Consider the following 26,872-nt stretch of genomic DNA (forward strand, 5'->3'; position numbering starts at 1 on the left):
CAGTTTTGTAATGTTTGGGTATAGTCTAAAGATAAAAAAGACGGTTGGTCAAAAGGATTGATATCACCAATTTCACTTGGTGCTGTTTGTGGGACGTGTTCAATAGATTTTTATTTTTGAGTGCCCTGTGTTTTTAGTTTGAAAGTGTGGATTGAGTGTAGTTTTCGATGCTTACATATTTGGGTAACATTTCATGTATTCAAAGTTAGGATTTACCATACATTGTTGTCCACTTTAGATTTTTTTTGTACAATTACCATATGTTTTTTTGGGATTCAAAGGAATACAAGGAATAAAATGTAACTAGTTAGTATGTCAAAATTACTTTTAGTAATCCGTTTAGTTTAGTACCTGTGGAGACCACAAACCCTCTGCAAACATAGATATATCTGTATTACCAGAACCAAGAGGCCCAGACAACATAACTATGGGTTGCTGCAAAGAATGTATGTTTTTGAGTGTGAAAAACGCAACTAAATATTGAACAATTTGACAAATAAAGATGAAAATCTCCTTACATTGAACTAATTTTTCAAAATGCAACGGATACATATTTGGAGGGTGCAGCAATGCAACTTATAGTTGTGCTAAATAATATTTAATAGCACAGCCTGAGTTTACAACATGGCACAGAAGTAGTATGTCTGAACAACTCCATTGTGAGAAATTTGGTGCTGGAGTATCGACACTCTGACACTGAATTTGCTAAGGAAGAACGAAAGTCCACAATTTTGACCATGAGACTAGCTACATGTAGTGGACAAAGGGTTCTAAGAATTGTTTTTTTCTCTGCTTGCTGTTGCGATGTTTGAGGTCTATGTACAATGTGATAGTACAGGCAACTTCAATATGCTACTTTCGATGGCCAGCGTAAACATCGTAAGAGTGATCCATACAGTGCCTAATTCGTTTTTTTTTTTAATAAGGAGGGGGGTGAGCTGTGGATACATGCTGTCCTCTGCAACTACAGTGCTGTACCCCAACGCCTCCAACCACCCATGTTTTCTCCGTCTGTCAGTGGTATGGTCAGCCTGACCTGTGAGAAGCGTGGCTCACTGAAGGCCGTCAGTTGATTGTGTCTGTTGTTTGATAATGTTTGCTTGTTTGGAATTATTAGACATCTTGATTAATGTTTCGTTTAGAAATGGTGTCTGTATATTAACGTGAATGTAAGTTTGCTTAAGTGCAATTGCTTAGACATGAAACAATAGCTCCATAATATATTTTTAAGGGCTCTGCAACAACTATGCACCAATTTACCCATTATTCAGTGCAGATCTAAATTGGCTTTTACTATTTAATTAACTACAATGCATCATTTTATTTTTCACTTTTAAAGTTAGAATATTTTAGCAATGCTTTCCCATCATACTGTATTTTGTAAAAGAAGGAAAACACAACACAGTAGCTCAAACATATTCTATTATCAGTACATATTTTTCTGAAGTTCCTTTCTGGCACATATGCATTATCAACTTAAACTTTAAATGCATCATATTTAACACTCTGCTATTACTCGAAGAATAAATACAAAATATACACAATGTAATAAGCTGTAGCTGCATTACATTGTATTACGTTTTGTAGGAACTTGTCCCAGGGTAGGCAGGAGTTACTGGGTGATGGACACTGCTGGCTTCCTTGCATGTGTCTCACTTTAATGTGCTAATTCAGCATGCATTAGCATATTAGACCCAGACTTAACAGTTTTGGACTGCTTATTTTTGTAATGTCCTGCTTCGTAGCACCTATAAAAGATTACTATCTTGGGAAGGGAGTGGGTTTGCTTACACCCCTTCTGTTCTCTCACAAGGAACTTATGACCGAATTTAAGAAAAGTGGCACTGCATCCAATGGTGTGCCACTTTTCTTGTGCCCCCTAACGCCACAATGTGTGTGCCGTATTTAAGAAACAGTGCACCATGTCGGTAGCTAGAAAAACGCATCACAATTTTGATGCTATTGTGGGACTTTGCTACACACACTAGCATCAATTTTTTTGACGCTAGTGTATCAATGTGCTAGGAGGCCCATTGATTTGAATGGGTATGCCATTTTGACGGTGCTCTGAGCAGGTGTTAAAAATGACAGAAAAAAGTGGCGCAGTGAAAACTTTTAAATCTCACTGTGCCCTAACATGGGAACGCTCCCTTGCATACAGTGACGCAAAGGGGTTACAAAGTGGCGCAATGCTGGGAAAAGGCCACCTTAGAGTTGCATTAGTGTAAAAAGAAATTATACTAAGGTAGCACTAAAGTGGCACAAGATTTCTTAAATCTGCCCCTCAGTTTCTGTTTTGCTTCTGTCCAATGGAACCAATATGACCCATTGTGGACCGTCCCTACTGGTTTGGAACTATACTACTAGGATCTCTATTCACCCTTAAGCTTTGGACCTTGCTGCTTCAGCCCCTTTTTCACCGGGTTAGCTAACCATTTGTCAGCCAACTCAGCAAGTATTTCTGGATCTCTTGCTGACACACTAGACATCTACAGTCTGAGTTGGGTGCAGCAATTTACCTTGAGTCGCTCTGCCACCCTCAACTGATGAGGGACTGACAATCCTTGACTTCCATCTCATTCACTGATTTCAATCACGGATTCTATCATGGAACTAGTTCTCAAATGAAACCCAGCCCATCTTCTTGCTCTCCCATGACCTCTGAAAGTGATGGAAAAATGTCAGGCCAAACCATCTAATTATAACTTCCCTAATGTACTCAAAAATCAGATTGTCATTCCAAGTCATCCTTCCAATGACTTCAGTTGCTAAAAAGGGACTTACCATCCAAACAGTGTGCCTTACATGAAACCTCAGATATGGACCATCACAACTTGTCACCAACTTTTGGTAAATATTCAGCTTAACGTTCAACACTGTGCCATTGAAACAAGAATAAATAAAAGAGATACACAATGTAATAAGCTGCAGCTGCATTACTGGTGTCAACTTTTATAAGATCTTTTTCAGGATCCCCAGGACAAATAGGGACTTCTCGAACTGAATTCTAACAAAACGGGCCTTTAAGCACTGTAGCACTGGGCTTTTACCTTAGTTATGTGTCCATGACTAAGAACCAAGTAGATAAGTAGATCTCTTTATCAATTGTCTTCCATGGTATTAAAGTTGAGCAGTCGAAGGCTTGCTCAGGAGGAAAGTGCAGGGTAGAAACTCCAAAGTCAATGATACAGTCTCTATCAACTAGTAAACCAGGGTCCAGCCCACACTTTACGTTTGACACAACACAATACTGTGCATAATCATCAGATCATTCAGTTAGTACACAGTTATCAGGTAACAATTACTTGTGATTTGGGAGACGCCCTTGTCTGCTCCATAAGGACAGGTATTGAGTGGTAACATATGCAAGTCAGGCATTTGCAATCCTGGGGGAAATCATTGAGTGATGCTCAATGGTTATTCCTCTGTGTTATGTAAACCTCTCTCCAAACATGTGATTAAATAAGCCACAATGCAAGTTTCCTTTGCTATCCCTGTCCCTTTACCCTGGAAGATTCCCTTTCTGTGCTTGGTTGTCTCTGATAACAGGCCAGGCCTGTGACTGCCTGTTGGGATGGGGCAGCTTATCTCGAGGCCCACTGAACCATATCAGGCAACCCTGCCCCAGTCTAGCAACCTTAGCTGTTGTTCTCACCTGATGGGTATCCACGCACCCTAATTAGTTGACCATCAGCAGCTGCAGCTCCAGCACCAGGTATGAAGAGCCTTCGCTCATGTTGAGATGCTCATGGTCCTGTGAGTCTTCACTGGTGAGTCTTCTCATGCTCAAACATAAGCCCACCATCCAAACAAAACAAAGACCCCACCACCGGCCATAGCAGTAATGGAGAGTTGTTTGTTGATGCTCCTCTTAACTATGGGAAGTGATTCCCTCCAAGATGGCTCTCTAAATGCTTCAGTTCATCAGGTGAGACCACTGAATGTGGTCACAGTGTTTCAGAGGCAAGTAGTCATAGACATTATAACCTTAGTCATGGGTGCTTCTGTTTCTGAGCATTCTATAGGGATATTCAGGTCTCAAGGCCTGAGCCTACAGTCTAGCTAGACCGAAGGTTTGGAAGTCCGGGTACTCCGTTGCCTTTGTGGTGAAGTACTCTACGCACAAAACTCTAAATCAGCCCCTAAGTTCACAAACATAGGTGTGTATTCCAAAAGTCCACCTTTGGGCAGATTGTTGGTTGCTTTTGCCTTTTGCATATTCCTTTCAAACTAGTCCAACCATGGTCTTTGTCTTTGCAGTGTCAGCAAGAAGGTGTGGTGGAGTTGGACGTCTTCTGTCAGAGGAGACCCACAACAAAGCAAAGTAAAAAAAGAGGGAGAGGCTTTCCCACTTAATTACTACTTATACTGTTATAGGTAACACTGTTAGTAAAAAATGATTCAGGAAGGGGTCTTATATTTTCCTTACACTACAAAGAAACCCTTTGTCTACTATCTTCCACACCCTCTTATCTGGCCAATATCAAAACACTTCAGAAGTATTGGGCAGAAGTGTACAATTCACATTGCTTTGTGGGGCTTTCTCTAACCCTCTGTCTTAGGTTGCTCTGCACTGCAGGAAATCAAAATGTATTCTTGTGTGACCATAGCGTTGTATAACATACAGACTTCATACACTGTACACAAATGGTTACACATATTCACGTCCCATCTCTGTTCACATGGATGGAGTGAAGAAACCACTTGCAGAGGATTAACAGACGAGGTTTAAAATACAGGAAATGCTGGTAGGCAATTCTGCTTATCAGGTGGCAGCTAAAAATGCCAACCCTGCTGCTATCACCTGTTGGTGCCAACTCTGCTAATCTCTTTTACCTTGTAAGATAACTGTAGTCACTCTTCTGTAAAGGAGGGCAATCATTGTGTGCCCCTCCAGACCACAGAGCCGGGCTTTAGGTCACATTCTGCATCACAAACAACCCTCAGTGTACATGCATTAGTGGTGTGTGTAAGGTGAGGCAAATGTCCAAAAAACTAGGATTGGGCGGAACTTGCAGAGTTTCACAATGCAGAATTCCGCAGAGTTACAGAAAAATTCTGCAGGATTCTGCCAACAGGCAGAAATTATTCAGCTCGTACTGCTTGTGCTGCAATTTAGTACCAGTAGCATGAGCAGAAGTAAAAATCACTGAGAGCGGCATCACGTGTTGCGCAAGAGCGCATGGACATTCAGGTTGGTTTTATTGCCGCTCAAGTAGAAAATCTACTCGAGTGGCAGCAAATCTACTCAAATGGCAGCCCTCTCTGACAGCTGGTGTTATAAAATGGTGCTGGAAGGCTCTGTGACAACCTGAAATTGTGCTAGGGGCCGGCAAATCTTGCTCACATTGAGGAGCTTTGCATTGTTTTTGTGAGCATCGCGAGGCGTAAATGGCAGAATAATTCCACCACATGCTGAGTGGCAGAATTTAGCAAGAACGCTGCATTACACGGAGTTACCTAAATTCTGTCAATTCTATAAGCGGAATTATAATTCTACCCAGGCCTACACAAAACCTGCAGAATTTTCTAAGGGGAACTCAAGCTGGGTGAATACACTTTCTAAGCAATGTGGGGGGCCTTTTCCATCCCAACACGTTTAAACAAAATCTTTGTATAATCTTGAAAATCTTAGTTCAGTTTTCAACTAATATATTTGGCCTTTTTTATTAGATAAAGAGTATTACATTACAGATATGCATGTTATATAAGGATGGACAAGAAAGGGAGTGTGAGAGTGCTGTACTTTGCTTTGCTGGAAGACCCCACACCTTAGTACTCCCTGTATCACCTTCTGCCGCCCTCAGTATTGTAATTAACAACTGAGTTACACAATTGGCTGTTACCACACTAGCACCTGGCCAAGGTGAGCTCAACTCCCTTCACTGAGTGTATTTTACCCAGTAGAATGATTATCTCACTTTGCATCAGTCTGTTTAAAAAAGAAGCAGAGGGTTTTGGGTAATTATTTATTTCCCATCCCCAGGGCAGTAGGCAGGCAAATTTAGTGGTGGTCACCTACCACCCTATGGTGGATGAGAGTTCAACACCACTATTCTGTAATTCTTTCTATATATGCCACCAGTTGGCCTCCCTTAGCTCTGTACTTTACATATTTAGGCCCTCGTTACGAGTGACATAGTAAATTGTCATATGTGCATATGTGTAGAAACTGCTATTACCCAGTCACAATAATGGAGAATTATATCAATAAGCAACTCATCCACCAGCCTCAACACACCACCTCCAAGACACCACTCAATCAGGCTTTAGACCCAACCACAGCACCAAAACTACCCTTATTGAAGCACTTTACTACATAAGAATGACCCTGACTGAGGAGAAACAGCAGCCCTCTTCCTGCCCGACCTGCAACATGGTCTCCCACTCCACCCTAATCTGAAGACTTCACAAAGTGGGCATTGAAGGATCCACCCTTATCTGCATCTACTCCTTTCTTGCAGAAAGAACACAAAGAGTCAGCATGCCACCCAACACGTCAGAAAGAACCTCATCTGTGGCATCCCTCAAGGATCATTTCATAGCCCAACATTGTTTAACATTTACATAACCCTACTGGCAGACTCCATAAAATCACATAACATCATTTGTCTTTCCTACACAGATGACACTCACCTGATATTTTTCCTGATGGACAAGACTCCCACAGCAAAATCCAAATTCGCCACCTGTATGACCATAGTAGTCACTTGGACGAGATCCAACTCCCTAAAGCTCAACACAGACAAGATCAAAGTGGTGATCTTTGAAAGGAAGGCCTTTGCATGGGGTCCACCTTGTGGTCAGCTGATGTTAGTCCCACACCAGTACTCACAGCCCAAACTAGAAACTAGGAACCATTCTCAAACAACAAGCTCAACGTGTTAGTGCAGGTACAAGCTATGACCTGCATCTGCTTCCATATCCTGAGGATGCTACGAAAAAGTGGCTATCAACTATTACCAGGAAAACAGCCATACAGGCCTTGATAACCAGCAGAGTCAACTACAGCACTGCAACCTACACAGGAATCACCAAAAATGTCCTGAACAGGCTCCAAGCAGTACAAAACGCTACAGCAAACCACATCCTCAACCTACCTCATCGCACCCTCAACACTCCACATTTAACAGAACTGACTCCCCAAACACAAGCTCACTCAATTCAAACTACTCAGACACTTATACAAAGCATTACACAACATAGGCCCTGCCTACCTCATTAGCCACATAGACTTCCACCGTACCTCTAGACACCTCTGATCACCCAAAAACTCATTAGCACATGTACCCCACATATACAAAAACAGAACTGGAGGTCGTGCCTTCTCTACCATCTCCCCCAAAGTGTGGAGCGACTTGCCACAACAAATCAGAACCTCCTCATTGCTCTCTGTGTTCTGCAAGAAGCTGAATCCCTGGCTCTTCAAGTAATCTCACCGTGGAAGTATTCAGCCTACCTACCACTGAAACATCTGGATACCCTCATGGGTGACAACAGTACAATACAAATAGGCATAAAATAAATTATCAAAAATGATTATTTGATAAATATCAGCAGGACAAACCTGCCAATATTTATTGGTGGAGAAATTCCCAGTATTTTAAGAATATGCAGGTGCAAATATCTGCGTGTTAGCCCACAAAAACATATAAATGAGTTATTTATAGCACCCAACATATTCCAATTCAGCGGAGTAGTATTTTATCAGGGGCAATAATTATCACACCAATTACAGGGCCATTTGTAATAAGGATCAAAGGGCCAGATGTATCATCACTGCCCTTTGCGATTCGGAAATAGCGATTTTTGAGAAATCGATATTTCCGACTCGCAATGTGCCATGTATCACATTTGCGATTCAGTAATAGCGATTTCTTAAAAATCGCAAATGCTATCACCGAATCGCAAATTGCGATACCGGCCCCATTCGCCCATATCTGCGAATTTTTTGCATTTCCAAAATAGCGATTTCTGAACCAGAACCATTTGGAAATGCAAAACCCTAGGGTGCTGGACGGCTAAGGCCCCCTCTTCCGCACCCCAAATTTTTTAGGGGGGACATGTAAGGTGCACACGTGCCAAAAGGGCATGTGTGCTTTACATGTACAATTTAAAAATGCATTTTAAATGCATTTTTAAATTTTGCACATGGTTACCACCAAGTTTTACTTGGTGGTAACTAGCGATTTCTAAATGCCAAAATCGCATTTAGGAATTGCTTCATACATGTGCTAAGAAATCTCAAATAAGGAATCTTTATTTGCGATTTCTAATTTAGAGAGTCGCAATTTGCGACCCTCTAAACAGGGTCGCAATTTTTAGCGATTCCTTAAAATAGCGTTCAGAATGTATTTCATACATTCTGAACTGGCATTTTGCATTCGCACCGTTTGCGAATGCAAAATGCTTTCATACATCTGGCCCTTAGTTTGGATTTCAGATTCCACAAGGTACATGGTGTTTGGTTTGATAGTCTTCAGAAAGAATGTATTGTAGGTTGCTATTTCCACCCTCCTCTGTTTTTTTTATACAATCCCCACTCATACAGCTTAAGAATTAGGCATCCCATGAAGACGCCACCTAATGTATAACAGTAAAGCGTACGAAATATCATATATTTTCTTTTTCAGTTGGAAATGAAATGTTTCATGCATCTGTCCATGTATGTGTACTTGTAAAGCATGTGCATAGCTAGAATGCAAGTAAGCTCTGAACATTGGCGGGGGCTTGTGGTACAATTCAAGGATGTTTACTCGGGGACAGGATGTTCGTGGGTGGTGAGAGTTAAAATGTGGAGAAGGGAGCATGAAGCGCCTTCATGTTTGTCAAGTTCTGAGGCACCCCACTGATTCCCACCACCCACATGTGAAATGTGCTTAATGCAAATGAGCAAGAATGCAAGAATGCTTTAATTACATACCGTCTTCGTTCTTTCCAAGAGAGGGTCGAGTGATGACGGCAATACCCAGTTTATTCAACCACCTGTAAATTGTATGAAAAAGAGGATTAGTTATATTTCATTTACTCCAGCCAGTTGAGGAGCATAATACTTTGTGTCGCCAGGTTGACGATGAGATGCCATCAGTCACAGGGGCGGTCAAGGCAAGGCGAATATATTGTAGGAAACTTGCAATATGGGTCATTTTATTCTGTACTACAAAAAGCACTCAAACAGTAGGGAATGTTTTTTAATTTGATATAAAAATATATATATATTTTTTTTTTATCACAGCCTGTAACTTTCATGTTCGTCTCTGAACTGTGTGCCAACACTGTCTAATGAAATATATATATATATGTATATATATATATATATATATATATATATATATACACACAATTATATTTTTCTTGGATGTCTAAACAAGAGTGACTCATTGCAAAGTGAATTCTAGTTCACAATGCAAAAAAGGTCAGGTTTTGTAAACAATCGCTTAACCATGCCAGGAAGCTGAGCCTATCATATCTCTTTTTGACCTGTGACCTGTCTTGTAATTACATAAAGGGATTAAAACATGGCATGCAATATTACAGAGCATATCAACATATTCCTATGTGAATCTCATTTAGGTATTAGGAGAGCTCATTGACTCATGTCAAACAGTGCTTAATTTGTGCAGGAGGCTGCCGATGATGGACACAAGCTCTCAATTGTGGTGACCAGAACTTGTTCTTCATCATAAGACTTTGACCCAGTGCAAGACCAAGTAAGGCATAACAGGTAGTCTCCCACTCCACCCTAATCAGAAGACTTCACGAAGTGGGCATCGAAGGACCCACCCTCAACTGGATCTGCTCCTTCTTTACAGGAAGAACACAAAAATGGAGGAAGGCAAAGAGAGGAAACCAATCACAATGCACAAAGCAACATTCAAAAAGAAACTATAAGAAAAAGCGAAATGAAGTGTGGGGAAGAAAGAGGCAAGAGGAGGAATCAAGATTAGGCATGCTTGATATTTGGCAACTCCGGCTTTCAGGAGTGCCAGCTGGAGGTTCCGAAGAGCACTTTTACACCCAGAAATTAAGTACCGTCCATCATTGTCTAGCTGAGTGATTACTACTTACATCTGAGATGGTGTTTTATGACAATATTCAAGAAAAAACACAGTGAGCCAAGGTCAGGGTCTCTAGCTGTAAGAGAAAAGGGAGAGATAAGGATACTACCAATGCCCCACCACGACCTGGCAGTGCTAAAAAAGGCTCAGTACAGCCTGGAAGACTGACAAGAACGTTATTAAACAAGGTTAAGACATTCCATCTTTCATTAGGGTATCCCTGTGGTCTTTTTCCCCTTCAGCACATCTGGATTTTGACGTCTGCTAGAACCCAAGGCCTACTAAGTAGGCTCACATTCCACATGTATGAGGTTGCAAAGTCAGTTCCTCAAACTTTGTATGCTTTCCAACGTTTGCCAATACTGCGAAGTTTACTTTGCAAAAGTAGATTTTGCAGAAAGAAGCTCTGCAAAATCATACATTTAAAAGGAGAAATCCCCTGCAAAAGGTTTCTGCAGGTGAAGAATTTCGTCAAAGAGTTAATTTTGCAGTTTACACGCCTTTGCAACCGTTGCACAAAGCTTCTAAAGTTCTTAAAATCCTAGTCGCAAGGTTATTTAAAATGTTTTCCCCTTCCCTTCTATGCAGCTCAAGATAAGACTGGCCTGTCCCTGAGCTTCAATGGGCAGTGTGAATTATTAGTGACCTGTGCACAATAAATGACATTTTCCTGTCAAGGCTCACCCGTATCTGATTATTACTGCACTTGTATTTTCCTGTCTGAGGCTTACCCGTATCTGGTTATTACTGCACTTGTATTTTCAACTCTGGGACACAGCCGACTATTGGCTTTATGCACATATAGCTCTTCTAAAACATTATATCAAATACATTCTAACTTTTGAGAGTTGGTACCTATAGATATAATTTTTGGAAGTATTGAGGATTTTGGAATACAATTCCAAAATGTGAAATCAGAATCAAATGAACTTAAAAGCACCCACCTTGACATGTTTCAACTTCATATACAGACTCTGGTCAAAAGCACACAATAATCATTATTTTGGGGCCTATTTCAGCTCAATTTCCAGTATTGTACAATATCATAATTCGTCTTCCATTTATAAAAGCGCTCTTGAATTAAATTACATGGTGAATAATACAACACAGCAATCATATCAACAGAAGCTTCAGTTTATGTCCTGTGTACCAAAATGTTTCACACATTTTAGTACCTTCCCACGCTGTCATTAAACAGCTCTAAAGTTCAAATATGATATAAATAAGAGATGTTTGCAGCAACTAAGCAAGCCCACTCCACACCATCTAAATATCCATATCTCTGACAAGGAGGACAAATATACTACTTTCAATATATCTGGTAGGTTTCCCAGAGGAAAAATAAGAATTGGGCTTCTGCCTCCTCACCAGGGGTAATATTATACAAAGTGCTTCAGGATACAGTAGGCTTGGGCGCACACTTTCTGCTATGGCTATGTGCAGGTGAACTGAGTTAATAATAATTCTGTACGTGTCTATTCTATGTACCTGGACAATATAGTAGTAGTCGTTAATGGAGAGTTGATATTTTTGATAGTTGAGATTTCAACTGTGATATTTTGATATACACCCCTCATAGAGCTTTCGTAGTTTCACTGTTAACTCCATGCCCCCATTAGCCAGCGGCAATGCTGCCTTCATGGAATATGACTGTAACAAACAATCCCTCCCACCCTGAGAACCTCAAGCTCCCCCAGAATTTCCCACAGTGTCATGCTGGTGACACTATGAAAATCTGTCTAAAGCATCATGAACTAAAAGTGGAAGGATACTTTTGTCAGTTACATTTTTTTCAATACCAACAAATAGTATCTACAGTAAATGTCTGATCAATTATTCTATTTTTTTGCCAAAAGCAAACCTGTGGCAATAGAAATATGTTTTTGTTTCCATTTTCTAAAGAACTGATCAACTCAATACCATCTTCCTGAATTTTTATGAGGAGTCCTAGTCGCTGTTAGCCTATTGTTGACAGGGTAATCAACACACTCTTTTTTAATAAATTAGGAGTATCTCTGCTCCAAGTCAGCGTTTTGCAGAATCATTCTTTATTAGGATTTTTCAGTACAAAGGTGTGCCTCCATAAACATCACATCTCGTAATCTAAAAGCACATTGTGCCATTTAACGTGCTACTGTCATTAATGATGGCGGTAGCGACAATTGCAAAATAAACAAAAATTAATTAACAGTGAAATGAGGAATGATAGCAGAAAATCAAAGACAGAAACAGTGGGAGGGAAAGGATGGTAGAAGTGGGTCATTAAGGGCCAGATGTAGCAAAGTTTTGCGAGTCGCAAACGGGCAGAATCGCTATTTGCGACAGTGCAAAATCGGAAATGGGATGCAAAAAGCCCATTTCCGACTTGCAAAAAGCGATGGGACCCGTTTGCGACTCGCATCAGTTGCGACCCCATTTTGCGACCCGCAAATAGCAAGTCGCAATTTGCGAGTCGCAAACCTTATGCAATTGCAACTCGCAAATTGCGACAAGTCGCAAAAAGCCCATTTTGCACGTCCCATTTACCACTAACTCAGAGCAGGTGGTAACCATTACCAAAGTATAAAAGGAGACCAAGAAGGCATCTGGATTCACCAAGATGGCGGAGATATACCTGATAGCAGTGAGAAGGAGAGTCCACGCTGCGCAGCAGAGGAGGAGGAGGGGCCACAGGCAGGAGAAGATATATAGAACAAGGCAGACTCTTTTTCAGCAAACTGAGGATGAGATATACGATAAATACCGCCTTAGCAGCGCAGCCATCCTAGAATTAATTGATTTACTCAAACCACAGCTAGAACACCAGACTCTGTGTGGCTGCGCCATCCCTACGCATGTGCAAGTGCTATGCTCACTGCACATCTTGGCCTCAGGGAGCTATCAGGGGGTCATTGCTGTGGCAGGTGGGGTATCCCAAAGTGCAGTGTCAAGGTTCCTCAGGGCCTTCCTAGATGCCTTAGTCACGCACATGTCTCACTTCATATGCCTACCAAGGAATGAGGCAGAAATGAACAGCACCAAGCTGGACTTTTACCGCATTGCCCACTTTCCCCATGTCATAGGGTGTGTAGATGGGACACACATTCAAATATGCCCCCCTGCTAATCTTGAACACCTTTTCCGCAACAGAAAGTGTACCCACTCACTCAATATTCAGGTTGTTTGTGACGCCCATTATGTCATCACGGACATTGTAGCTAAGTTTCCAGGCAGTACCCATGACTCATACATGTTTAGGCATAGTGGGATACATCAACGCCTGGAACGTGGGGAATTCGGAGACGGTTACCTCCTAGGTAGAGCTACAGACACTTGCAGACATACACACAGGTCACTGTGCACGACAATATGGACTTCCTAACAGTTTACTTTTTGTGCCCAACAGGTGACAGTGCATATGCTCTTAGGCCTTGGATCATGACTCCGTTTTTAACACCCAGCAATGATTCAGAGAGGCAATACAACAATGCACATAAGAGGACCAGGAACCTCATTGAGCGCACCTTCGGACTCCTGAAAGCAAGATTCAGATGCCTCCACCGCAGTGTAGGTGCCCTCCAATATACCCCCATTACCGCATTCAAAATTGTGGTCGCATGCGCCATCCTCCACAACATAGCCACCCGACGTGGGCTACCTCTCACCCCTGCAGACCCAGATCCTGATGATGAAGAGCAAGAACAACCACATCGCCATCATGGGGATAGGAGTATCGCTAATCAAGGCAGACTGAGACGGTAACACATCGCAACACAATATTTTGGAAGGTACGTGTCAACTCCAACCATACTCACCTATTGACCAAAAACTCCATTTGTTAAGTGGAACAAAAATAACTGTTTTATTAGTGCATTAATGAAACTATTTACAAGTACTCATTTTCCATGGGCATGAAAATGCAAACCAGGCATGTGGCACATTAACGTCATGTGCCACATCTTATGGTCCAGGGTGATCTCTAAGACCTTCTGCCCCTCCTGCCAGCCTGGCTGCTCCCTGGTGCTTCCGTCGTGCTCTGCCTGCTACTCCTGAGCACCCTGCTGTCAGTTACAGAGACACTGCTCACTGTCGAGCCCTCCTCACTGTCCTGGGGTGTTTCCCCTGTGCCCCTCGACATATTCCGTGTCTCCATCATGTCTATGATGTGGGTCAGACGTCCCAGGCCCCTAGCCACATCCCCAGCAAAATGGCCCATTTCCACCTGCAGCCCAACTGTCCTCCTCGACAGGCCTGTGGTGTTCATGGCGAGCCTGCCGATGGATGTGGCCATCCTGTCCAGTCTGTGCAGGAGCTGACGGTCCCTGCGCCGCCCACCCTCGGCCTGGGCCAGTAGTCCTCCCGCCAGTTCCCTCATGGCAAGGGCAAGGTCCCCAGTGTTATTGCAAATCATGTCCATCCTTGAGTTCAGGTGCTGCATGCTGGCATGGTTATTGCGCACGAAGCGGTGCAGCACACCACTAATCCTCCCTAAAATCCGATTTTGTAGGCGCTGACCATGCAGCAGATGTGCCTCACTGGTGCTGGGAGGAAGTAGCCCGGATGCAGACTGCAGCCCTGATGTAATGGATCTGCGACGCCTGCGCAGCGGTGGCTGCCCTGTGCTTTCACCTGTCTCATCCCTGCCTGTTGCTGGGGCAGCCTCTTGGGATACTGTTGCAGCAGGTGTGGCTACTGCAGGGATGCTGTTGACCGTGCAGGTGGGGGTGCTGGCGGGTCCTGAGGTGTCCTCATGGGGCTGGCTGCTTGGAGTAGTGGTGGTGTCTTGTTGGAGACCTGTGGGACATGGGGAACAGACTGTCAGTGTCTACTATCTATTGCACACTTCACAATAAACATTTGTCTATGAACTGCCTACTTGACTACATTTCCCATAATGCATCATTCTGGTGTTTGCTACCCTGAAATGGAGCTATCTTGGTTGTGCATGCCCCTGTGTACATGGTGGGTGGGGGTATGGCATTGATAGGGGTACAGGCATATCACATGGTACTCACCGGTTGATGTGGTGGGCTCTGAGGTGTCCAGGTCCCCAAATCCAGACACTGCCTCCTGCTCCAAGGTTTCCTCCACCCTTTCTTCCAGGGGTGTGGGTGGTGGCACAGACGATTGTCCCCCTCCTGTGCCTCTCATCTCCCGGAGCCTTTCAGCCACCCTCTTCTTGGTCCGGGAGCGGAGGTCATACCACCTTTTCTTGATGTCGTCTATGGTCCTATGGCTCACCCCCAGGGAATTAATCTTGTCATGTATGTCCTGCCACAGCTGTTTCTTGGCGGCTTCAGGAACATTGAGGGCTGATCTACCAAACAAGTCATCATAGTGCTGACAGCATTCCTCTGTCAGCACCTCCAGCTCCCTCTCAGAGAATTTCAGCTTCCTCTTCCTTGGTGTTCCCTCCATGGCAGCTGCTGTTTGTCCTGTGTGTAGTTCGGCAGTTATAAAAGGGTGTGGTCCTCCCTCCTCCCAGGTGTATTAGTAAACTTCCTGGCTGTGATGTCATCATCATGTGCCAGGAAGTGTTTCCAGAGTGTTCTGGAGTGGTTTCTGGAGTGTTCTGCTGCACCTGAAATCAATTTACAAGTTAATCGCAATTTGCGACATGTACTCGCTAATTGCGAGTTCGTTTTTTGCACACTCGCAAAAAGCGACCTCGCAATCGGCGGACTCGCACACTGCGTTGCGAGTCCGGGTGCGAGTCGCTATTTCTGCACATTTTTTTTTCCTGCATTCCAATTTGCGACTCGCATTTTGCGAGTCGCATCAACTCGCAAAATGCGAGTCGCAAAATTTTTGTTTGCTACATCTGGCCCTAAGTGTCCTGTTTCCTGAATGTGGTGATGGTGGGAGTGGAAATGGATATGGAGCGAGGATGTGACGAGATCTTTTGTAGTAGAATTGTATTTGGCATTTCTGTATACACATTACTGTATTTTCACATTTTGAGTATTCTTGTGCATCTGTATGGTATGAGGATGCTCTTGTTATTGTTCCATGGTAGTGCCACGTTCAAGAATGGAACATTGGCTGCGTGGTTTTGAGCAACTCAGAGGTGCTGGAGGACCTCACAGACACCGGACACTCCTGGTTGTGGGTGTTGTCATCCTAAGGAATAAACTTATAGAAACATTTTCCTGCCTCGTCATGCTTACTCCATCTTGGTGGCGAACAGAACAGCCATGCTCTGTCACTAACACTCACCAACTTTTTGAGGGCTTCACCTGCCTGACGGATCCCTGAGCTTCCAGAAGTATGAGGTATTTGGATGGCTGCAGTTGCTTTGCCAGTAGTTCCTACAAGTCGTGAGTAGCTGTCCAAATACTGATGCGCGTTATTGTTTCCTTATGCGCACCTTGTGAAATCCTTCACCTTCTCAGCACCATGGAGCACGCACACTTCTTCATTTTATCGCGCAAGACAGTGCGTGGTGTCACAAAGCTTACCACTATTCCCAGCATTCAGATAGCATTCTTCACAGTGCATGTTGCTGTCATTATGGAAGGAAAGGGTATGTGCTCTACTTAATGTAAAAAACACGCACAACCACGTTGAGGTGGCCATCTTGGTAATACAAAGTTACGTCCGTAGGCCTACCAAGTACCTTAGCCCGTTGTTTATCGGCAACCACATTGAGTCAGCTATCTTTCAGCATTGTAATCATGGCAACAGACACACCACGCATTTTCATCAATTATCCGTCAGTGGAATTAAATTTCCGGCGACAGGCATGCCACCTATTTTATGAATCTCATTTGTAGTGACAACCAGGCCAGGTTTTAATTACTGCATTCAGTGACACGGCAGAATAATTATTTTGTCTGCATTTACGGTGACAGGCACACCAATTATCTCGAGACTACAAGTTAAGGTTTAGCTTAGACATATCCAGTGCTTTATTCACTTCAGCCCAAGCAGATTTAAAGACATATTTATATCATTTTATTTCTCATAGCCACAACACAGCAACTTGAGTAACCACCTCCATGTTCACAGCGACCAGGCAAACCTAGTCTCAAATGGAGTCACTGGGCAAAGATAATTGACAATTACTTAGCAGCAATTGATGTTAACTTTTCACCAGAAAGTAAAGTAGCAATCTTGTATGGCTGCATGGGTCAAGCTGCAAAGCAGGTTTTCAAAAATGTATCACTCATTCCCCCACCACAAGGAAGTGCTGGCAATGGTGAGAACTGAAATTGTTACAAAGAAGCAATGGCGCACATGGGTAAGCAATATGCGAAAGAACCAAACATAATGCTTGAAAGACACAATTTCTTCAAGAGGGGGCAATCTGCAGATGAAAATGTGGAGGAGTACATCTTGGCAATGAGGGTCCTAGCAGCTACATGTGAATTTGACGCACATACTGAGATATATTTCAGAGATCAATTTGTTTTTGCGTGCTTTTAAAAAGAAAAGACAGGAAAGACTACGTCATTGTAGGAATCCCACATTATCTGATACTATAGACATAGCAAAGAGCATTGAGCGTTCGATGATTTAGACAAAAGCAATTAATAATGAGCACTGTTTGAATGTTGCTGAGGAAAACTGACAGACGATGTTTGTGCAGTGAATGTGAGCAAAGTGAGAAAACAACTATCAAAGAAAAGTAACTAATTTTGCTTCAGATGTAGGTCAAAAACTCATATGGGTAATAATCCCAGTTGCCTTGCTATAGAAAAAAGATGTTCACTTTGTAAAAACATTGGACATATCCAGGCAATGTGCAAATCAGTGAGAAAATCCACACATATTAAGAGTGTGGAGGTGTTGGATCCTGTAGAAACATGCACAGTACGGCTTCACAATACCATTTTGACAGTTGAATATAATTTTGTGGGTGATTCTTACAAAGTAAAGGTACATGTGACACTGCAAATATTGGTAACGTTGAAATCCCTATTATGTCCGACTCCGGGTCACCAATTACCATTTTGTCGGAGGTCATTTTCTTGGAAAAGTGGGGTAGCAAATCAAATTAGAACTGATAGATGTGAACCCCAAAGCATTTGGTGAGTTTGGCATACACATGCTTTTTGTATCCAGATTAGAATGTTTAACAAGACACATTATCATTAAAGTGTGTGCAGCCATCAATGGACATAATATTATAGGATGGCAAAATCTAGCCAAGATGGCGCTATACTTGGTTCCTGGATCTCCTAATCCGATAGTTCGATGCAACAATCTTTCAAATTATTCAGGAGGCAATTGGGAAGGTAATCTCCACATGGAGTATGCTGACGAAGATTCACATGTACAAGAGGTAGAAAAAGTGTTGAAACAATTTCCAGAGGTATTCTCAGACAAGCTTGGCACAGTCAAAAGCTATGAGCACAAAATTTGCCTCAAATCTGATGCTCAACCAATTATTCACAAAGGGCGTCCCCTAATGCAGAGTGCTAGAGATGAACTGAAATCCACACTCAAAAATGTGTGCACTGAAGGAGTCATATCACCCTGTGACTCCTCGGAATGGATTTCTCCCATTGTTGTGTAAAGTAAAAAAACTGGGGCGGTCAGGCTATGTGCAGATTTGCATTAATTGAATAAAAGTATCCTGGTTAATTGTCACCCTCTTCCCAAGATAAAAGAAGTGCTTGGCAAATTGGGGGGGTGCAGCAAACATTTTTTCCATCATGGACTTACGTTCGACGTATAACCAAATACCATTCACAGCCGATTTGCAATAACTCACCACATTTGTTACCCCCTTTGGAGTATTTAAGTACCTCAAATTACCCTTTGGTCTAGCTTCAGCAGCTAACGTCTTTCAAAAACTCATGGATAGTCGTTTGGAGGGCAGTCCAGGGGTCCATGCTTATCAAGACAATATTTTGTTTTTTGCTAAGGAGTGGGAATCACACAATTTGACCCTACGCAAAGTGTTATCAGTGCTAGCCAAAGCAGGCATGATGATAAGAAGAGTCAAATGCTAATTTAGCACACAATAAATTGAGTATTTAAGTCACATGATCACACCAGAGGGTATCAAACCCAAGTCATCCTTGGTCAAGACCTCTCACAAGGCAAATCCTCCAAAAGATAGAAATGCTCTTCAGTCAATTTTAGGCTTGGCAGAGTATTATGCCTGATTTGTACACGGATGTGCACAAACAGTAGAACTACTACGAGCCTTGTTGAGAAAAGAAGCTAAGTTCATAAGGGTAAACAAGTTGTCTCAAATCTTTGTTAAAGTCAAAGATATGATTGTGGAAGCTGCTGCGTTGGATCCATTTCAAGATGCTTGCAAGTGTTTTATCACTGTTGATGCGATCCTGACAGGTTTAGGAGCAGTCCTGGGACAATGGGTGTCAGGTAAAGAGCATACTACAGCTTTTGCATCCAAGATGCTAAGAACAGCAGAAATGCATTACAGTACAATAGAACGTGAAGCCTTTGCATGCATGTGGGCAATCAACAAAGTCAGAGCCTGTGGAGTGAGTGTTTGAGGTTTTCACTGATCAAAAACCTCTATGTTGACTGGTAGTGGTTTGGGAAAAGCGTCAGTAAGACTATTTAATTTATTATCCAAGTGACATTTCAGCCTCAATCATTTGCCAGGAGGTAAAAACTTTAGGGATGACTCTCTATCATGTGTGCCATTAAGTGATGAACATAATGTGGGTGATTTGGAAGGCACTGATGCCCTAATTATGAGTGTGGAGGGTGGAAAAGGCCGCCCGGCAATCTCTCCCGGTTGGGTTACCGCCTATGCGGCAGCCCTCTCACATCCCCTTTTAGGAGTTTCCCACTGGGTCAGTGGGCGCAAATAGAGTTTTGACCTGCTGGCCCAGTGGGAAATGCACAACAACATTGACTCCGGCTTATAATAGATCCGGCTGCAATGCTGTAGTGCGTCGGGTGCACCAGCACCCATCGTGCAAATCACTGTCTGCAATTCAGACAGTGATTTGCACAACGAGGATAGCTATGGGGGACCCCAAACTGTCCATGCCAAGTGCATGGGCAGTACGGGAGCCACTCCGGGCCCCCAGCACCCCGTCTACACCAGCCTTTACATGGCGGTAAAACCGCCTTGTAAACGCCGTTGGAGCGAGGGGTCATAAACCCCGAGAAGCGCTGCTTGCAGTGCAGTCCTGGCAGATTGGGAGCACCAGCACCGCCAGGGCATCGGGCACCCAAAAAGTGGCAGTGCTGGCAGTCCGACCTTGACAGTAACACCACGGTCATAATGTTGCGATCGGACTGCTGCTTTGGCCAGCCTCGTAATGAGCCTAAATGTGTGGTAGCTATGCTGTGGAGCAATCTGCACTCATCACTGAACAAGCATGGTCGATAGCTTATACTGGGGATCCTAAGCTTAAACAAGTGAAGGACTATATAACAAAAGGTTGACCAGAGAAAAAAGTTGTCATGTGACTTGAAAATTTTCTGTATGACATGATTATGAGTCATGATTTGTTCATCCCTCCAGAAAGCTTAAGAAAAGATGTCATACTTGCAGCACACCGGGGGCACTTAGGAATCACCAAAACATGCAAATTTCTCAAACAATATTACTGTTGGTCTTCATTGGAGTCGCAGGTTAAATGCTTGATTGATGTGTGCACTGAATGTATTGTGTCTGATAAGAAATGGAAAATTATGAATAATCTGCTTCACCCTATTCCTTTCCCAGCAAAAACGTGGGACAAAGTTGGTATGGACTTTTCCGGTCTGTATGAACTTCTACCAAGTAGAATCAAATATTTGATTTTATTAATAGATTATCACTCTAGGTGGCTATATCACATGTTCTGTGACGCAGCTAGCACTGAGAATGTCATCACATTTTTAGAACTCATATTTCCAGTTGAGGGGTCACCATGAACAATTGTTACAGACAATGAAACACACTTCTTATCACACAGAATGTGCACATTCCTAAAAAGGAACAATGTGAAACATGTTAAAGTTGCATTGTACTCTCCAAATTCGATTGGTCTAGTTGAGAGAGCAAAAACAAATAGTGAAGGAAGGAAGTCAAACAACAATTTCATCATGGCGTGATGTTCAAGAATTTGTTAAAACTAAAATATGGAATTATAGCATTGCATCACACAGTACCATTGGTGTTTCTCCTTTTACTTTAGTGGGAGGGAGAAAGGCACACACAAGTCTGTTTCCTGAGTGGTTGAGGAGCAAGGATGCATGCAGGGATAGAGAAATGAAGGAGACCTCAGTGGTTTCCCAGGTGTTAAGTAAGCTGATCACCATGAAAGTGAAATTTGATGATGGGAAGAGTTTCAAAAATGTATGTTTGCAAAATGGCAACTGGATGTTAATAAGAAATCCCAGGAGAGTGCAGAAAGGTGTGTTGAGGTTTTCCTCTCAGGTACAAGTTACAAGAATGAGCAAAGGGTCAGCTCTTCTTGGTGATAAGGGATAGTGGACTAAAATAAGTCTTGTACACATGCCTCTTCTTTGAGGCAATTGATCACTGTGATTGGTCTAACTGGTTGCAGGATCCACATGAAAGATCTTCTTTCTTTCAGGAGTCTTCATCTTCTCAGGATGACTGTTCTTTAGATGTTGACACTCTGATAAAACATATGAATGTAGTAGAGCAAGATACTGCTGGCGCCATGGTTATGAAGAAAGAGGGGCTTCGTCTGAGAAAAGGGCCTTGCAGATTTGACCATTATGTATTATTTTAGAGGCTTGGACTCTGTGCATGGTATATATGTGTTTGATAATTTCTAAATGTTTATTACTTAACATGAATGTATATTATTATTTAGTTTTCATCATACTTTTGGTGTTTTTTTTTATAAATGATTACTTCCTTTGGGCAAACACATTTATAATTGACAAAGAAATGCTTGTGCAGCAAAAGAGGTGCAGCCCAGAATGTAAAATAGCATTTGCACAAATAGGTTTTGAGCTAATGCTGTAAGAGCATATCCTATGGTTAGGCGTGCGACTGAGATAACCACAGTAGATACTAACGACCACATGTACGAACCTTTGGAACTGTGATTTCCTAATTACGATTCCATGCAAATTGCAATTAGGAAATTGCAATTCCACATGTATGAAACTCCATTGAATTTCTTTTGCGATTCCCAGTGGGTCGCAAATAGACCTACCTCAATATTACTGAGGTAGGTTGCAGTTTGCGACCCACTGGGAATCATAAATATCACAGGGATGGTGGACTGCTGGGGTCTTTTTTAAAATGCTGCAAAAAAATGTAATGTTTCAGTTTTTCAGTTTTTGAGAGTAGGCGGTGGTCCTTGTCCGTGGGACCACTGTCTGCTCTTAAACAAAATTTCTGCATGCATTCACAAAGTGGAAGGAGTCCCTTGTGGACCCCTTCCCGTTTGTGAATGGGTTAACACCAATTTACAATTGGTGTTAACTGCAATTTTTTTGCAACCACAATCACACAAAAAATCATACATACCACTGCGACTCGCAATTAGTAAGGGACGCCTTGGCATGCCCCTTCCTAATTGTGACTCGCAAACCTAGTTTGCAATTCGGTAAGTAGATTACCAAATCACAAAATAGCATTTGTACATACCAAAATGCTTTTTTCTGTGTGCAAACGGCCCGATTCTGTGGATTGGGCCGTTTGCGCAGAGAAAAAAGCTTTGTACATCTGGCCCTAAATCTACAAAAGAGGTAAAATGATGCAACCAGTGAATGAGTAAGTGAGTGAGTCCATTTATGTGTGGAGTGAATGATTATATGTGTGAGTGAACTATTGTACATACGTTGTACATATTCAAAGTAGATAATCAAGATCATCTTCTAAGTATGACAAGACCATACAAGCAGTATGCAATTCTTGAGTGAATGGGCAGCCTGGGCTGGTTTTAAGATTTTAAGGAAAACTCTATACACAGATTAGCCCATAGGATGTTGCTTGGAGTGTCCCGAGATGAGCAATAACCAATCCCTTGCTCCTCACATACTTCATCTCAAACCATGGAGCAGTAATGACCAAAGACTTACTTGTTCATTTCCTCTTGGTTCTCTGCTGCAAAGTAAAACGTCTTCCTTTGGGGGTGACTGATCTTGAGGGCACTACAACAAAAAAGCAGGGAACAGAAACACTTTAGAAGTAGACCAGGAAAGCACACAGTGTTTGAACCACTGAACCAATGCAGATCACAAACATAAAGGATGCACTTCAGTAAGCTCTGTAGTTGGTTTCCCTACACATCAGGCACAGGAGTGAGAACTGTGCTCAAAAAACGTCCCAAGGTCACAGTAGTCATGCTTTCTGGTAGACTATAAGTGGGTGATCAGTATTGATTTCACTACATCCTACATCCCTGCTCCATATTTAAAGAAAACGTAAGTCACAGGCATCTAGGATGCGTAAAACAAGACTTTTTTGATTGCTGAGAGAACTAGAGAACTTCACCCTGTTAACATTATGAACCTCAGACTACTTACCAGTAATCTTCATTAGCGCAATTTGGTGCCTTCTTGGTCATAGTTCTACATTCCCACCATTGTCCTGAAGTAGGGGACTATCAGACTATATTTTAGCAGAAAGGAGGCTATATTAGTTTTTCTGCTTGGTAAAACAGGATATAATGTAAGATAGGTCAGTTCTATGCAATAGATGTTGTTTGTCTCACCTGGCAAATTCTGATAAATATCAAAATACACTGTGGGGCACTCATAATTGAGACCATAAGTGATGTAGTAATTTAAGTTGTGTCTAATGAAATACTAGAGCTAATTTCTAAAAAGAAACAAAAAAGTTAGTAGCTTCTTAAAATTATATATTTTTTGCGTTCAGAGAAAAAAAACCTCACGATTTGGGATTTTGTTTCTTCCGAGCAAAACATTTGCTGAGGCAGGCTCATAAAAATAGCTCCCATTTGGAAAATCTTCAACGCTCTAATGGCAGCAGCAGTGACACCTGCTTCGTTTCCAGCACAGAGATCCCACTAGGCAGGCAGGGACTTCTAAAAGGCAGAGAGGCTCCTCTGCACAGTGGCAAAGGTCATGACCTCTGTCAGCTGGTGCATCTCAGACCTTCCTCTAGGTTCTAAATAAAAACCTAATGGGCATATTTATGACCCCCTCACGCTGACGTTGCATCACTTTTTGTGATGCAAAGGCAGTGCAAACCTAGCAGTCATCTCTTTGAGGCTTTGCATGGCTTTGAATGGCCTCATAGACATGGAGTGACGCAAGTCAGAGAGAATCTCTGTGTTGCCTTACTCTGCGCAAGTGAGGTGTTCCAAGGGCATTGTGGTGGATGTTCCCACGCAACACCCACTGATTTTAATGCATCCCCAGAATTACAAGAGCTTGTATACCTGGAGATGAGCCAAAACCTTACGAGGAGAAATATATTTTTTTCTTCTAGTTTTTTCCTCCTTGTATGTGTGCATAGAAAGAGGAAAACGCCTCCCAGGATATATATGTTTTTGCAGGAAGGTGCCCCTTAATGTACAAAAACAATCCTGCCTTCAAAGCAAGACACCCTTGCACAATGGTGCAAGAGTGCCTGTTTTGCTGTTAGGCTGCCAAAACAGCACCAGCGCAGAGGGAAAGGAGGGGAATGTGCCATATTGCTTAATTACAGTGCATTCCTACCCTTCCCTTTTGACACAAGGCAGCGCAGCAAGGTGATAAAATATGGGACTACGTTTTCTGTGATGGTTTAATGGGCTGCCCCCAATGCTTGTTTGCCCGATTAACTACCCAGCCACCAACCTGTTTCACATCCTGTATCCCCTAGACTAAGCTCTGGCCTTATACTGTCCCTTGACAAGTCACTCTGGTAACAGTAGAAAGATCGAAAGTACTTCCTCAATAGCCCAGTTTGAGATGATGATAGACCCTGTATTACGTGCATTCTGATGGATATGTGTTAAAAGGCTGGAAACAATTAAATTGCTATTATTTTCTTGTGTGGCCCTTATATTCTCCAAATAAACTAATTAATTGGTAGTTCTTGACTTCTTGCTGTTAATTACAGTCACTGTAATTAAATCATACGAGTCAATCAGGTCGCACATCAGTACAGCAGCAATAAGATTAAGTTAAAAGATCATGCAACCTGTGCCACTCGGTGTGCATGAGATGAAATATCACTAGGGACTGATTTCCAGAGGCAAATCAGAACCCAAGATAAAAAACACTGGTTATGTGAAAAATATTATCCAAAAAGAAAACATTAAACAATCCCTAACGGTCCACTTCAAGGAGGAGAAACACCATAGATGAATCAAATTAAATTCCAACACACTACACAGAACTAAATATCAGAAAACTATTACAGGAGAAAACGTGTGGCATAAAAACTCCGTTTTTACACACTGACATATTAAATGAGAGGATTGAACTAGCTTGTTTTTGTGAACTATAGGGGAATGTACTACTTTATGTACAACTTTATATACCGTACAATGGAGACGAAAGACCAGACTGCAAAAATAAAGACTTCTCCTTCTTTCCCCTTATATGGAAGTGTGATGATAGTTCTGATATAAATGGTGAATATGACTTTTTGAAATGCCTTGATGAAATGTCCCATGAATTTGGCAGGTTTGTGTTAATTGGTTTAAGGATTGCACATAAAGATTGTGCAAAATAAGCGATTATGGGAGGTTTTCTTGTTTGCCTTAGTGCTCCTGGGACCATCCCTGCCCCCTTCCTTGCAGATGTTAACCGTAGTACCAAGCTGATCGGCATGTGATGTACGAAGCCTCATTTTAATGCTTGGCAATATGATTTAGTGCAAGTCTCTTGCAACGAAAAGTTTACATATTTGTATCATTTTTAGGTCGAATGAGCTCTGTCTCACTGTTTTTTACATCCTTCCACATCAGCAATACCCTTTTGTTTCAGTTACATCCATATGATGTCCAATGGAGCCTTGATTGTCAAAACCTATAAATTTGTCTTATGAACATATGTGCATTAGAAAACATGATCAGTGAATGCAGAGTAGACCTCTTGTCTCCCAACTCTATGAGTCACAGGCTTTATTTTGCCTTCTTATAAACTTGATCAGACTTCAAGTAGGCATGTGAGCACATTTTCTCTGACAAGATGAATGACTTGAACAAAGACACTACCAAGAGAACTTTTCAAATTGTTCACATGGTGGATAAATCGCCTCAGTGAGGAATTCTCAACCCAAACGTTAGTTCACTATTCATGGAAAAATCATAGCACTTGTAATTGGTAGAGGCAACTCAGAAAATGTCCTAGGGCCACATCACTTTCTCAATGTTCCACTCATCCTCACCCTAACCCCGATTTGTATTTATGCATACAGAAAAACCTCTTCAATTTAACTGTGTCAGTTCGTTGTTGACATCCAACATGAGGAACACTACCCTTGTCCCAGTACCTTTGTTATGAAATGTGGAATGGGTCATTGCACAGTTTCCACACTGATGAGCACCATCACTACATTCAATGTTAATTTTCAAATTGATGACATGCTGGAGGAACTTTTGGGATCTAATAGAAGATAGCAAGCACTAAAGGAAATCTATTATATAACAACATAGATAACACGGTTTAGCCCTCAACATGTGAGAGAAGACAGAAGAAGAGCTGGAGAAGTGAAAATATGTTTATAATCTTGCAACGCATCACAAAGTGATAAGAGACAATGCTGTGCCAGCTAACATAACAGGTAAGTATCAACTATAGTTCCCAGCCCTACAGTACTAGACACGGGCTAAAATTGTAATTAGGCAACTACTAACATTTACTGTTGATGCTATAAAAAGGAAAAAAACATTTCAGACGGTTCCATTCTTCTCCTGCCCACGGTAAAGAGTGGTAATAGGCTTTCTCTGGGAGCTTTTTCAAGGCAGATGCAGATG

The 26,872-nt window shown here is 42.2% G+C and overlaps 1 protein-coding gene across 5 annotated transcripts in view; it reads right to left on the reverse strand.

Moving 5' to 3' along the window:
• Nucleotides 1-26,872, reverse strand: part of IPCEF1 (interaction protein for cytohesin exchange factors 1) — a 402,674-nt gene that overhangs the window by 130,369 nt on the left and 245,433 nt on the right. For all 5 annotated transcript variants that reach the window (XM_069234631.1, XM_069234630.1, XM_069234626.1 and 2 more), the window contains 2 exons: nt 23,019-23,090; nt 8,924-8,985 (listed from right to left, as the gene is read on the reverse strand). In XM_069234631.1, the coding sequence (XP_069090732.1) occupies nt 8,924-8,985; nt 23,019-23,090 (134 nt within the window). The remainder of the gene's footprint in view (nt 1-8,923; nt 8,986-23,018; nt 23,091-26,872) is intronic.

The sequence above is a fragment of the Pleurodeles waltl genome, chromosome 5, assembly GCF_031143425.1.
Source record: "Pleurodeles waltl isolate 20211129_DDA chromosome 5, aPleWal1.hap1.20221129, whole genome shotgun sequence".
NCBI lineage: Eukaryota > Metazoa > Chordata > Amphibia > Caudata > Salamandridae > Pleurodeles > Pleurodeles waltl.